Genomic DNA, 13887 nt, shown 5'->3' with positions numbered 1-13887 from the left:
CTTTCAAAAAAAATAAAAATATTTTAGTCATTTATATTATACTTTATACCTACTTTCAATTAAATACTATTATTCGTTCCAAAGCCTTAACAGCAGTCCCCTACATACATTATTATTAAAAATAGGATCCACACGTTATTAGAATAAACATCAGAACTGACCTTTAGCAATCAATAATTAATTAATTAAATAATTATATATATACATTTGACCGGGACGTCGATGGATTTGAGAGAATGTATGTTGGATAACTTATTAAATTATTTAATAATGATGAGTATATTAATTTACATATTAAATATAGTTAGGATAATATAAAGTTTGAATTGAAATTATGGGCTTCTTTTTCTATATTTTTTATACTTCCTCTTACCATTTTAGTAGTTCATAATAGATATAATCATTAATTCTAATTTAAGCATACTAATTAAAATATGTTTATATTTTATTTAAAGTTATTTCAATGTTACTCTCTAATCTCTATCATCAACTGTACTTAATAATTAATAAAAATATATATATATATTTTTAATATAATCTTTTATAATGCATATAAATATAAGATTCAGTGTGATATTGACAAAGAAAAATAGAACGCATTCTTCGTCAGTGTTGTACAAGTATTTGGAAATTTGTTTAATACTAATATATATTTGATTTGTTTAAATAAAATAATATACTTCATCCGTTTCAAAACTATGGTCCTATTTGAATTGGACACGAGATTTAAAGAATATTGTTATTATATCGATAGTTGGTAAAAAGTATGAGTAAAAGACTTATTTGTCTTTGTGAGTGTATTACTGTAAAAAGTAGTGGCATTTGTGTAATAATAATAAAAATGTAAGGATAATTTTATAATGATACGAGAATTTATGGAAATGAGACTATTGTTTTAAGACGGACAAAAATGGTAAATAAGATTATTATATTGGGACTGAGAGAGTATTAAATTTGCTGGGAACACACAAGGGAGAGAGATAAAACTAAATAAAAGACATGATAATTTAACATGATCCGGTCTCACAACATATTTACATCCACGATCCCAAAACGGGATAATCTATTAAAATATTTATTATAAATTTTTTACGGATAAAATTGTAAAATTTTTCTCACAACAACTCACCAAATCTTAATTTCACCATTTCTAGTTAAAAAAAAAAAAAAAAAAAAAACTAGTTGTCGTATTTTAAAATATGATCCAAATGGATCAATTTATAGGATCAATGCCCCCTACCCTTTTATCACATTTTGGATGTGAATTATTGGAAGTTACACAACAAGATTGAACGTTTAATTAAATATAAACATTAACATGTATATTTGAGTAAAAAAATAAACATTAGATTCTATTTACTTGTTGATTTTCTTTTCATGCAACTTACTTTATAATATTTCATAATATTTTCTTAAAAAATACTACTATTATATTTAACAAACCTTTTAATTAGAAAAATTAAAAACAACTATCAAACACACATAATATTCTATAATTAAAACACAAATAATCATTTCTTTCCTATTATTCCATTCTCACAAACATTAATAAAAATATAATACTCTTCCGTCCCAATATAATAGTCCTATTTACCATTTTTGTCTATCTCAAAACAATAGTTTCATTTTCATAAATAACTATATTATTACAAAATTATCATCACTTTTTCATCATTATTACACAATTGCCACTGTTTTTTATACTAATATATTCACAAAAGTAAAAAAAAAAAATTTACCCATATTTTATACTTATTATCAGTATAATATTAATATTCTTTAAATTTCATGGTAATCTCAGGAATAATTTACCCATAAAATGAGAACCTCCCATAAAATGAGAACCTCTCCAAATTATTGATCGCCTGCCTATTCATTTCATTATTGAATGGTCAACGGATAAGTCGGAGTCGGTTTAATTTAAAAATAAAAGGGATAAAATTATTGTTGGGCCCCACATTCCTCATTCATTACAAGCCACGTATTGCGAAGTCGGCAATTTTTTTTATTTTATATTTTTTCACAACATTAAAATATATGATAAAAACAACTGAATAACAGGCGATGGTATGGTCTGTATCTTGGGGACCTGAAAAGTATACAGGCTTGGTTTGTCACATGCTGATTTTTTCTTTTTCTTTTTCTTTTTATTTTATTTTATTTTTATTTTTTATAATAGGGTAGTCAAATGTGTTTACAATAAATTTCGATTAAATCTAATATTTTAAAAATTAAATTTATTAAAATAGATCAAATTAAGCGATTTATGTACGACAAATGGACTTTGCGGTCACAAATTTACTAAATTTGTTTTAAAAGTAAAATGAAATTGAAATCATGCAAACCCTTAAAATTGTTTCCTTTGTATTTAATTTCGGTTTTCTTATTATCATAATTTTTTATAAAATACAAAATTCTCAAAGAATATTAAAATGTTTTTTATGGTTCGAATTCAAACTTCATTACCTAATTTATGTAATATAATTATAAAAAATAAATATATTATTATTCAGATTACATTCCGCATATATTGGAAAAAATCCAAAAAATAAGTATGTAATTTCATCGTTCATTCATTTAGGTGTGTTTTTGAGGTCCGTGTGGATAAGGCGAATTAAATTCCATGATGGAAAATGAATGGGCGGTGGGAAAGAGAAGGACTAATAATTGAGTGGTGCAGTGCGGTGCGGTGCGGTGCGGTGCGTTGCAGTGCACTGCGCTGGTGACCCCCACAAAAAGTGCAGAGTCAAATACGAAGACGCCACGTAGCCCCAAGCAGGAGTTACACGTGGGGCGGCGTACTGGTCCCGACCCGCACCCACATTGGGTTAGGTGGGTGGGTGGGTCTTTGGGTGCTGTGAATGTTTAGGGTAATGGGTACAGTGACCCGCGTGGGTTTGCGGGTCGGGAGCAATGATTGGAAGAAGGAATTGCATGGCCGAGAATGGAGTGAACAGTAGAGAGAGAGAGCATCACAATTCACCAATTGCTTTTCCGCCATGTCATTGATCATTTAGATCCTATAATAAGATTTTGTTGTTGACTCGATTGGAATTTCACGCTTTTTCAAACACGCTTTTGTCGTTTACTATATCTCGATTCATCGTATCATATGCCTATCTAAAGTTTAGAGTTTTAATATATACATAGAAATTACTCTTTTCATCCCACTCTATTTGTCTTCTTTTTTTTAAAATAAAAAATAAAATTATATATTAATAACATCAATTTATACACTACACATAACAAATTTTTATGCATTTTGAAGAATTTCTGTGGTGGATAGTTGGAGAAAAAGTTTAGATCAAATATATTATTCTAACCACATAACAAACGTATATGATATAGGTTAATACACATTATTCATCAATTTACCCAACAATAATAAATAGTTTTCCTCATCAACTAAGTCTAAATATTCGGGCCCACTATATATATGGGCCATTCCATTCCACATTTTGGTACCCAAATTGACAAAAACAAAATAAATACACTTTTTACATTTGTTGGTAATTAATTGACAAAAATAAAATAAAAACGGCCCAGAGTTGGGTCCAAAAATTCAGGCCAGATCACGGCCCGGGTCAGTTATTTTCTACTAGTAGTTTTTTGTTCTTACCTTTTCTTCTAATTCTTTTAAAATTAAATTAAATTTAATAATAAAAAAAGTTCAGGGTAAACTCGCCTATTTTAGAAGTCGAGTGTTATTTTTTAAATATAAATAATAATTTACAAAAATAAAAGCAATTTTTTTTAAAAAAAAAGAAAAAAAGACGATAGTTTTTAACAATAAAATTCCAGGTATTATTCAACGCTCAAAAATGGTGGAATTACTGAATTAGGGCACAAGAAACACCATCACAGCGTTCTGATTTGGGATAATTCATTCCTGGGTTGTTTTGGTAAGTCGTCGTCTTCCCCAATCCTACGCCCGCCATAATTGAATTCTTTCTCTCTATATCATGCTTTTAGTTTTAAGATCCGATCTGTCCCTTCGACGCTTCACCGCCGCTTCTCAATCCGATTTCAGATTCAATCGCCGCCCCAAACCGGTGGTTTCCGTTCACCTCCATAAAATGAGCACCGAAGATAAACCCAAGAACAACGATCAAAAGCCCCAAGCAGAAGATGACGTCTCCAAGGAGAATAAGTCGCCGCCCATTCCTCCGCCGCCGGAGAAGCCCTTTCCCGGCGACTGCTGCGGCAGCGGCTGCGTCAGGTGCGTTTGGGATATTTACTATGAGGAGCTCGACGAATACAACAAGCTCTACAAACAACCCTAAATTGATAAGAATTTTTCAATCCTTTCGATTTATAATTCTTCTCTATTGCCTGATGGTTATGTTCGTCGATTGTGATTGTTCCGCCATTGTTGATGATCATAAATCAGTAATGATATTTTCATGTTCCTCAGAGATTCATAATGAATAAAATGCATATATATATATAGACGAAATCTCGATTTCAGGCCAAACGGACAAGACTGTTAACATAAGGCAGGAATCTCGACGTTTCTGAATCAGCAATCTCCTCAACTCGAACCACCATTTCCAATGCTCGAGCTTTCAAGTTGTAACAATACAAATACCCGCCGCCGAGAATCCTCACGACGCTGCTCCGCCGCTCGCCGGAGGGCAGAATCCGGTAGCTGTACACAATCCTGCACGTCACCGGTTGGAGCTGCACATTGATCCTCCGTCTCAAGCTCAATTCCGGGCCGCCGTAAACGTTAACATGGCATACATTGCGGGTGTAAGACGACACACCGATGTATCCTAATTCGCCGTCGACATTCGCCAGCACACCCTCCGATGGCCCGCCGTCCGGTAACGGAACAACGCCGCAAACCTCGTGGCCCAGATCGAAAACCAATACTTCGCCCGCTAAAGTCTGCCAATACGCCATCCCGTCGATATACAATCCGCCGACAAACTTCGGAGAACCCCCCAAGTCGTAGCAGATCGCTTTCGAGCGCCTCCACGACATCGTCTGAGACGAGTAGAGCTCGAAGCAGACGATGGGCTGATCGAGCAACGGCACGGCGGAAATCACCCAATAATTCGGTCCCATATTGAGCTCCGAAGGCTCGAAGGCAAGAACTTGCCCCGAATCCGCACACATGCCGTGATAGTACAACGATTCGGGAAGCTCCGTCCATTCCATGTTCGCCGGATTGCAGACGTAGTACGCGTTGTTATCGCTGTAGCCTCGGCAGAGGAGTAATCCGTGGCTCGCGCTCTGTACATAGACGGGTTCGGGCAAGAACTCGAGGGACGGCGCCGGGACTCCGTACGCGCTGTCGAGAGGCAAGAATGAAGGACTACCAGGCACGAATGAAGGACTACCGAAGCCGTCCTGATAAAAGTAGCCGGATAGATCGTCGAATAAGTAGCTCTGCTGGTGAGCTAGGAACGGGCTCCGGATGCGGTGATCCCAGTCCTTCGACACTGACCGGAATCTGACGAGGCTCTTCGCGGGAAGAAAACAGAGGACGTGGTCCTTGATGACGTCTTTGATCTCCATGTCTTCTTTCTTTTTCGAGCAGGGAGGAAACGGGATGTAGTCGTCGACCTTCCGATCATCGACATTGCTCTCTTCGATTTTGACGTAGTCGTCGATCTTCTGGTCATCATCCTCCAGTTGATCGCTCTCTTCGATTTTGACGTAGTCGTCGATCTTCCGATCATCATCCAGTGGATCGCTATCTTCGATTTTGACATAGTCTTCGATGTTCCGATCATCATCCAGTCGATCGCTATCTTCGATTTTGATGTAGTCGTTGATCTTCCAATCATTGGCCAGTCGATCGATTTTGACGAAGTCGTCGATCTTCCGATCATCGGCCTGTCGATCGCTCTCGTTGATTGTCTGCATCCTGAAACTCAGAAGCACAGAACAGACGATCAAGATGAATTATAGGATAGATGACTTAGTCTATACTTAAGAAGACGAATTCTACAAGATGTTAAGATTAGGAAATTTCCTGCCTATTCTTCAATGGACCCTCCTGCACTTTCGCGCACACATGGACGGATGGATCGATAGAGAAGACCAAGACTTGATGATCACAAATTCATTCATTTCCATGAATCCTTCAACGATATTAAATACCTCACTCAACAATAAATATATATATTTTTTATTTATCTTTTTTAATCCATCTTATGAAATTATGAGTTTTCAAAGTAAACTAATCACAAGATCCCTACAAACTCAAGAAGATGATCAATTCCAGGCAATACATTGTAACTTGTAAGTATGTGATTACAACAAACTTGAAGATACAAACAGCTGGGAAGTGGTTTTGCACACACCTCGGCCGAGCTAGTTAGGAACCGTTTCCTATAATGAATTCCTTCCGGGACGACGCTTTTTCCCGTCTCCCAGCGACATACTACACTTCGATGACTCTAAAAAGACTCGATAAAAACTAAGCAGAAAGAACGAAAATGAATCGGTTCGCATCTCCTGCAAGTTAAAAGAAGAAGACAGCTAACCGGCATTTGAAATCGACATCTCTTCACTGGACTTGAGGCCATTTTCGTCTTCAAGTCCAGGAATCCCATATATCAATTAGAGAACAAACCAATTCTAATTGCAGAAATCAGGAAAAACCACACGAAAAGATTGATGCTTGCTTGCTTGCTGCCTTTGCATAATTAAACCTCCCAATGCTCTAATCTTTAAGCTTTCGTAACTTTGTAAGTTCTTTACTACCTACCATGCTCCCAGTAGCTGTCGTAGGTTAATTTTTCGGGGCGCATACAGCTTCAACGGATAACCTCTTCAATACATTTGGACATGGATCCCGGCCGAAGTTACTGTTTGATATTGTGACCAAACATCGCTGTTGCCCGATGCACTTCTGCATTGTCATGTGAAGAAGGATTACTCGAAATGGATCTTGTATTGTGCTAAACATTGACTGATATATGTACCTTCTCTATGATGGAATGCGACATAGGAGCGTGGCAAGTTCCTTGCTGGAAGCTCCCGCAGGCTCCGAGAGGAGTTCCAAAACTGGCAAACTTGATAGCAGAGATAACCAGTCCGGGATCGCAAGAAAGATGGACCTTGGGTTTGTGGTGAGACTCCTCCGGCCTCCCGTAGCTCTCGATTTGCCAGTTCTTAATATTCGGGTGATACTCTGCAACGTTTGCACAAACGCTCGTCAATGATCTCTTAACAAGAGTGATTCCTGTGGGATTCCCCCCGAGTTCTTCGAAGAGCACCAGCAGATTCTGCGACGGCTTCAACCAAGAACGCGGTAAATGATACCTGGCAAAGATAATTTCATGAGGTAAAAAAAAAAATGAATAGGCAGTATGGAATGGATCGACAGCATTTTTCAGGTAATTTGTTACCATCTTTGAGTTGGTCGCCCGCACCCGAGCTGACACTTCGGTGGTCGGAAAGTTCCTGCGTAACTGCACTCGTTACAATTGCCGGTAGCGAATGCAGTCCAATACCGTCCAAGACTCTGGCCATTAACCCACACCTGGCCTTTACCCATGCTGCTCATGTCTAAAGCCAACGGCTCGTCTCCATCGGGTGCATTGAAGTAAGCCTGCAAATTTCAATGGAGTTCGAAAACAATTCTACATGCGGCGACATCGTATTGTACGATTCTTTTGCGGTTTGTACCTTATGCCATGTTAATGGCTGCTGCTTTTCGGCTATTAGTGAACCCTGCATCCATTCTACTGAAGCTATACCATTCGGAGAGACCAGATTCAGAGATTCCCCTTTGAGCCCGACCTGTTTGAGAAACACCATCGATGAGACCATTCATCTAAAGCAGGAACTATTTATCGATGATATACGGTGCCAGATTAAGACCTGGTATGTCCATTTTGCCCAAGAAAGATCTTGTTTTCCTCGGTCAAGACCAAGCAGCGCCACAGGGCCTAAAACTCCAGTGTTCCATGTCTCGTAATGTCCACCAATGTTCTTCGAGGAAGATGAACAAAAGTGTCATATAGAACTGAAAATGAAACTAGTGAGCACTGAAAATGATATAGAACTCACCGGTAATCCAACGGCCACACTAAGAAGACTAATCTTATTCGATCCGGAACGTAGATTGACTTTCTCCTTAAATGTAAATCTCCGATTTTCCCTCGTCCCGGAGGCAGAACCTGCATTTCATAGTTAATCCCACACCAAAAGGTTTCCGAATTAAAACACATTTATCAATGAAGTCTTGATCTCCAAAGGTATGCAAGAAGGGAATGGATTGTCTACCGGAAAGCCGCCCATTCACAAAAACATGTAATGCGTGACCAGTCGATTGAACAATAAGAGTTGGAAGCTCCCCACCACGCAGGAACGACTCGGATGGACCAATATCAACACTGCAACAACAAAGAACAACATTCACTTGCGAACAGAATCAGGCACATTATGTAGCAGTTGCGACTTATAGCTAAGCCTGTGAGAATCAACTTACTCGGTTGTGTACCAAAGATAATCGCTGGCGTCTCTCGTTACATTTATCTGCTCCAAGAGTCCAATAGTAGAGAATGTTGAGCTTTCGTCTAAAGAAGATAAATCTTCATTAAACGTATCCCAAGAGAAAATTTCGGAATTACTCGGTAACATCTCCATCTTTGTTGTTTGAACTCCAACCTGCAGCTCATACAAGAAAATCATTTAAAGAACAGCAAAAAACATAGATCGAAGGCAGAGTAGCTATATTACATACTTTGGCGGTATTGAAGACCACGTTCCGACAGTCAGGAAGGATGCTGATGGACCAAGGAGGTAAGTTATAATGCATGTTATTAAAGAACACCCTTGTTGCAGACTTGGTATTGTAATTGGAAAGAAATGCTGCACAATCTCCCGTGTTCGAAGAATATACATGAGCCTGAGAAGATTTTTAACTTCTTCAGAAGATTGAGGTCAAAAATCACAAATGCATAGGAAAAATCGGCTGTAAAAACCTGCTGAAGACTCCCTAAAGAAGTCACTGTAGGATCTGCTGAGACAAGAGCTTTCTCGCATAGTTTAATCGCTCTATGTAGCTCTTTTAGATGACCGTATTTAGGTTGTCGGATTAAACCTATCAAGGTAAAGTTCCGAGTTCATTAAAGGAAAATATTGTGTAAACTAGATAAAGTTTTCGATAATGAAATTGAACAAGGGTAAAGAATTGTTTACCATATTCATCAAGTGGAGCATCATAATCATAACTTGTAGTGATAAACGGGCCTCCAGCAGTGCGGCCGAAGTTTGTGCCTCCATGGTACTGTTCGAAGGGCATATTAAAGCAGGTTATTTCTCACGACTATACAGCATTGCCCTTGTTCTTAATCAAACAACATTATCCTAAAGTTTTAATGGGAAAAACACACAAAAAGAAAGAAACCATGGTAATGATTTATTATGAAGCTCACCATGTAATAGTTTACAAATGAGCCTCCTTTCTGTACGAATCTAGCAACAGCAAAAGCCAAATCTTGAACTGGCCTTTCGTGAATTGTACCTCCGAATTCTGAAAACCTAAATTGCTTGCGAAGGAGAGGATTAGAATTACTGCATATAATTTTTTGGCTCTAGGAGGCGATCGCAAATAGCTTACCAGCCACTCCAAGCCTCAGTCCATATTGTTGGTTTGTAAGGCTTGTTTGGGGAGAAAGTATCGCAGTAGAAACCATTGCACGTGTTTATCTATCAACAATAGTCGCAATCAACATAAATGCACATATGTATATATATGTAAACTTCAAACAACATATGTTCTTGCCATTGCAAGTATTTTTATTACCACAGGATCTGGGGCATCTTCTTCCTTGCACATCACCCACGGGACACCAGTATCTAGCCCAACGGCCATGTTTGCTGCCCAAGACGCGTATTTGTGGCCGACAGCACCAAGTGCTTTGGCTTGAGGTCCATACTCGTTTTCAATCTGCGAAACACAATACCAAGAACTCAAAAAACGTTACGTGGCAAAGCAAAATATCTACCAATGATCGAGCTAAAAAACTTCACCTGCGATAGTATGATAGGCCCTCCCTGAGATTCATACAGATTTTCACTCTTCATAAGCCTGACGATTTTCTCAGCGAAGCCTTTCATGGCCATCTGTCTCAGTGAAAATAACATTATAAATGCTCAAGAGCAATTCCCCCAACTAATAAAAAATGGAAACAACACAAGAATAGACAACAATGGATTCGAATATTGGATGATAACTACCTTAAACGGCTCATTATCAGTCCTGAAGCTGATCCCAGGTACATATTTAAGCCAAACAGGAAAACCCCTGCACAAGAACAGCAAAGAAATGGTTCAATTGATTGGACTGGTTTCTACAAATTAAGACACAAACCTTCGAAATTGTTACCCGAAATTCCACTCTGCACAAACGTATGGCCCTAGGCGGAGATGAGCATATAAACCTGCTTTCTGAATAGTTTTCACAAACCTCACCAAATCATACCTTCCTTCAAAGTTGTACTGAAACCACCATAGATAAGATTCACAATTAGCCAAACTTCACACAGAAATTGTGAAAATAAGTAAAGAAAAAGTACTACATTGCCGGGAGAAGGCTCGTGAACATTCCAGAAAACGTAAGTTTCAATCACATCCAGACCTCCTTCTTTAGCTTTGTTAATCAGATCTTCCCACATCTAAGAACATCAATGAACGTTATCGAAGAACGAGAGAGAAGAAGAACTGGAAAAGAAAAAAAAAAGGATTCGATTTAGTGTACCTCAGGAGTGCTTCTGGGGTAATGTATGGAACCAGAAATGAGGAGTCTTCTCTGGCCATTGATGACTATAGCTTTTCTATCGTAAGTCACTGTGCATTTCACCGAGGAACATCCAAGGAGCACCGTTATGCATGCGAAGCAAAACCACAGCGAAATTGAGTGGAATTTCGTGTTCATCCTCTCCATCTACAGAATTCTGGATTGTTCGGGGGCTATCTAATCTTCCCGAACAATGCAGGCATAGATATGGACTGGATTCTGCTTATCAGAAGGGGCTGGTTTGAGTGTGGGGGTGAGCACAAGTTAGGGCATTGCAGCTGAGAAATGGCAGTGTGAATCTCTTTTTTTATGCAGAGTTGGGTACTGCCGCTTTGACTTTTGACTGTAAAAAGCCATTGTTTCTCCCTCTGTTCTCCTCTCTTTCTCTCTCTAGATATATATATTTATTATATATATATTCTAATACTGGTAAAGGTAGAAGGGAAAATACAAGAATCCAAAATACACAGAAAAGGGTAAAGGAAAAGGGCAAAGGGGAAAAGAGAAGCAGGAGCAAGGACGAATCCGAGGAGCCCAACAGGGATGATGATGATAACTAACTAATTAATTAAAGGTGGTCACATGTAAGGAAGATTAGGAGGAATTCAGGGCAGGTTATCATGAGATTGATTGTTTTTTTAAGACAATTAATTAATCAATCCATCATGTAAAAAGTGCTGTTTCTGGTGATCAGGGAAGGTAGGCCCAGGCCACTTCTCACACCGACAGTGGAAAATCAAGAAACCATTTTTAGGATGAATTTAGGTCTGTTGTCCTTAGAATGGAAATGGCAACTGGCAACGACGAATGCCCTCCATGACCAGGCACCAATTGGGTGATTAATTGCCACACCCACCTTCCCTTTGCTCTTCTTCTTCCTTTTCGATCGTTCATAAATGAAAGAAAATTAGTTGTGGATGTAATAACTCTGTCACGAAGCGTTTGTGCAAAACTGCAGAACTGAACTGAACTGAACTGGACCAGTGTCTGGTTAGTTGGGATTCCATTTCATTTTCGTTAATTGATTGATTGATTTTAATTTTTAATGATGAAGAAGAGTTAGTTGGTTGAAAGGTGAGCAAGAATGGTGTCCCATCCATGATCGTGCCCATCCGCCCGTTAAGAAATATGATGATTGAGGACGACAGAGAGATTTAAGGAAGTGGGAATGGAGACAGTAATGGTGATTAGAGAGAGAGAGTAGATAAATTAAAATAATTAATTAATAGGGTTTTGGGTTTGGAGTGGCAGTTTGTGGGTGGGTGGGTGTGTATACATCTTCCATTATGATAATTTAAGCGATGAATGAATGTCGGCGTGATGGACGGGCTCACGCTCACAATGTATTCAAACAATATTTATGTATACTATAATTGCGCATTCACATTAAATTAATTTATATTTAGGTGTGTTTGTTTGGGGGATTTAATAAGATTTCTAATATTCATCCAATTTTTTTTCCCCAAAAACATCAAATCAAACACCTAATCAATTTTACATTCAAAACATCGCATCAACACCTATTTATATCACATCATACAACTATTCAAATTCAAAATTTTTATTATTCAAATCCCAACTCAAAATCCAAACCCCCAAACAAACACACCCTTAGTATATGCATATATAAATACATGCATCTATTCTATTAATTATAGTATTCGACATACTCGTCGTTATAATTATGCATTCACATTAAATTAATTTGTACTAATTATAGCCGTTGCCAAAGATGAGTTGATCCGACCAAATTAGTATCTAGTCCGACACGCTAATAAATCGGGTCGTGCCTGACCGGGTCCAATTTTTAAAATTAATATTTAAATTTTAATAAATATATATATGTTTAAAATAGACAAAAATTGAAATATGACTTATTTGGTTTGTTTGATTATGGGTTCAATTCCTACCTTCTACTATTTAATATTACTATTTAATATCGCGGTCGAGCCAGCCTTTCATGCATCAGCTGATACATGCCCAACTAGAGCTATTTTTGGAATCAAATTAAATCAAGTGTCTCGTGTTCAAATCTTAACTTAATTTAATTATCTAGCAAGGCAGAATAGAGTTCAACTCTTTACATTTTTCATTATTGTTGGTTTTTTTTTTTTTTTTTAAGTAAAACTTAGTGGATAAAGAATCGATAGTTAATATGTTCCTTACAACTCAGTTGGATGGGATGTCATTTTTCTAACCAGTTCATTGATTTAATAGATTAATATAAATTACATAGCATTTTTAAACCGATTGCATTTCTCGAAACAAAGTGTTTTTGGCATTGATTTGCACGTGAAAAGAAGAGTGAGATCATATATTACAATACCTAAACAATTTAACTACTTACCTAAATATCACATGTGAATATGTGATTACTTTGATTACACCAAAGATATACTACATCCAATCATATTATCAAACAAAATCTAAAACTAAAACACAGTCTAAGTCGAAAATTGGCACTTTTTCCTACAAAATCCAACAAATTCTTGTTTAGAATCATGCCACTTACTCAAATAACAACATTAGCTTATACACACATAAATATAGTGAAAACAAAATTACAAATTACCTAAAAGTGGATAATGTAAACCAAATAATTGTATAAATCTAGAACTATCAATGTGTCTCATTTGTAAGTCAAAAAATGTATGGATGTGCTGCACTGGGCTGGAACTTGCAATGTAACTTCTATGTAACATAATTACATGATGTAAATGTATCATGGTAGCAAATAGGGAGTGCTATATCCACAATATAATGATCCTTAATTCTTCTCTATGGTTTTCGTACAGCTTCCAAAACTCTTAATTGAGATGCATTGAAATGTTAAATCATCAACAAATGTTGCATATTGAATTCCATCATATCATGTAAGTACACGTTCTCTTCAAACTATTCATCAAGGAAACAATTATTCAAGTTCGAGATACACATGAGCCTTCGAAATAGCTTTCTAATTTGTTGAAATTATATATATATCCTATAGGACTGTTCTAGGTATCCTGTTACTGAAATTTCAACTTATCTCTTTGAGATCTTGTTCAGTATCTTTGCAACCGGCACGATTCCTATAAAATACACGATTTTCTCCTCACAAAATATCACATCACATTACTATTTAA

At 37.1% G+C, this 13887-nt stretch overlaps 2 protein-coding genes across 2 annotated transcripts; both read right to left on the bottom strand.

Moving 5' to 3' along the window:
• Positions 1-4029: 4029 nt before the first annotated feature.
• LOC127260646 (F-box protein At5g49610-like) lies at positions 4030-6042 on the bottom strand. Its single transcript, XM_051288484.1, has one exon. It carries the CDS (start codon positions 5872-5874, stop codon positions 4465-4467), a length of 1410 nt encoding a protein of 469 aa, XP_051144441.1. The 5' UTR covers positions 5875-6042; the 3' UTR covers positions 4030-4464.
• A 164-nt stretch (positions 6043-6206) lies between these two features.
• On the bottom strand, positions 6207-11137 carry LOC127260645 (beta-galactosidase 3). The gene is made up of 19 exons (XM_051288483.1): positions 10724-11137; positions 10545-10640; positions 10352-10464; positions 10204-10270; positions 9997-10089; positions 9770-9913; positions 9584-9672; positions 9399-9504; positions 9163-9250; positions 8946-9064; positions 8705-8869; positions 8450-8628; positions 8245-8354; positions 8029-8138; positions 7840-7950; positions 7645-7758; positions 7365-7567; positions 6939-7278; positions 6207-6865 (listed from the first exon to the last, which is right to left on the bottom strand). Exons 1-19 carry the CDS (start codon positions 10907-10909, stop codon positions 6746-6748), a joined length of 2553 nt encoding a protein of 850 aa, XP_051144440.1. The 5' UTR covers positions 10910-11137; the 3' UTR covers positions 6207-6745.
• Between the last annotated feature and the right edge of the window lie 2750 nt (positions 11138-13887).

This window comes from Andrographis paniculata, unplaced genomic scaffold (assembly GCF_009805555.1).
Source record: "Andrographis paniculata isolate CXL003 unplaced genomic scaffold, ASM980555v1 Contig62END, whole genome shotgun sequence".
In the NCBI taxonomy this organism is placed as follows: Eukaryota; Viridiplantae; Streptophyta; class Magnoliopsida; order Lamiales; family Acanthaceae; genus Andrographis; species Andrographis paniculata.
Note: the sequence above shows the minus strand (reverse complement) of the source record. Positions and strands in the feature narration are given on the sequence as shown.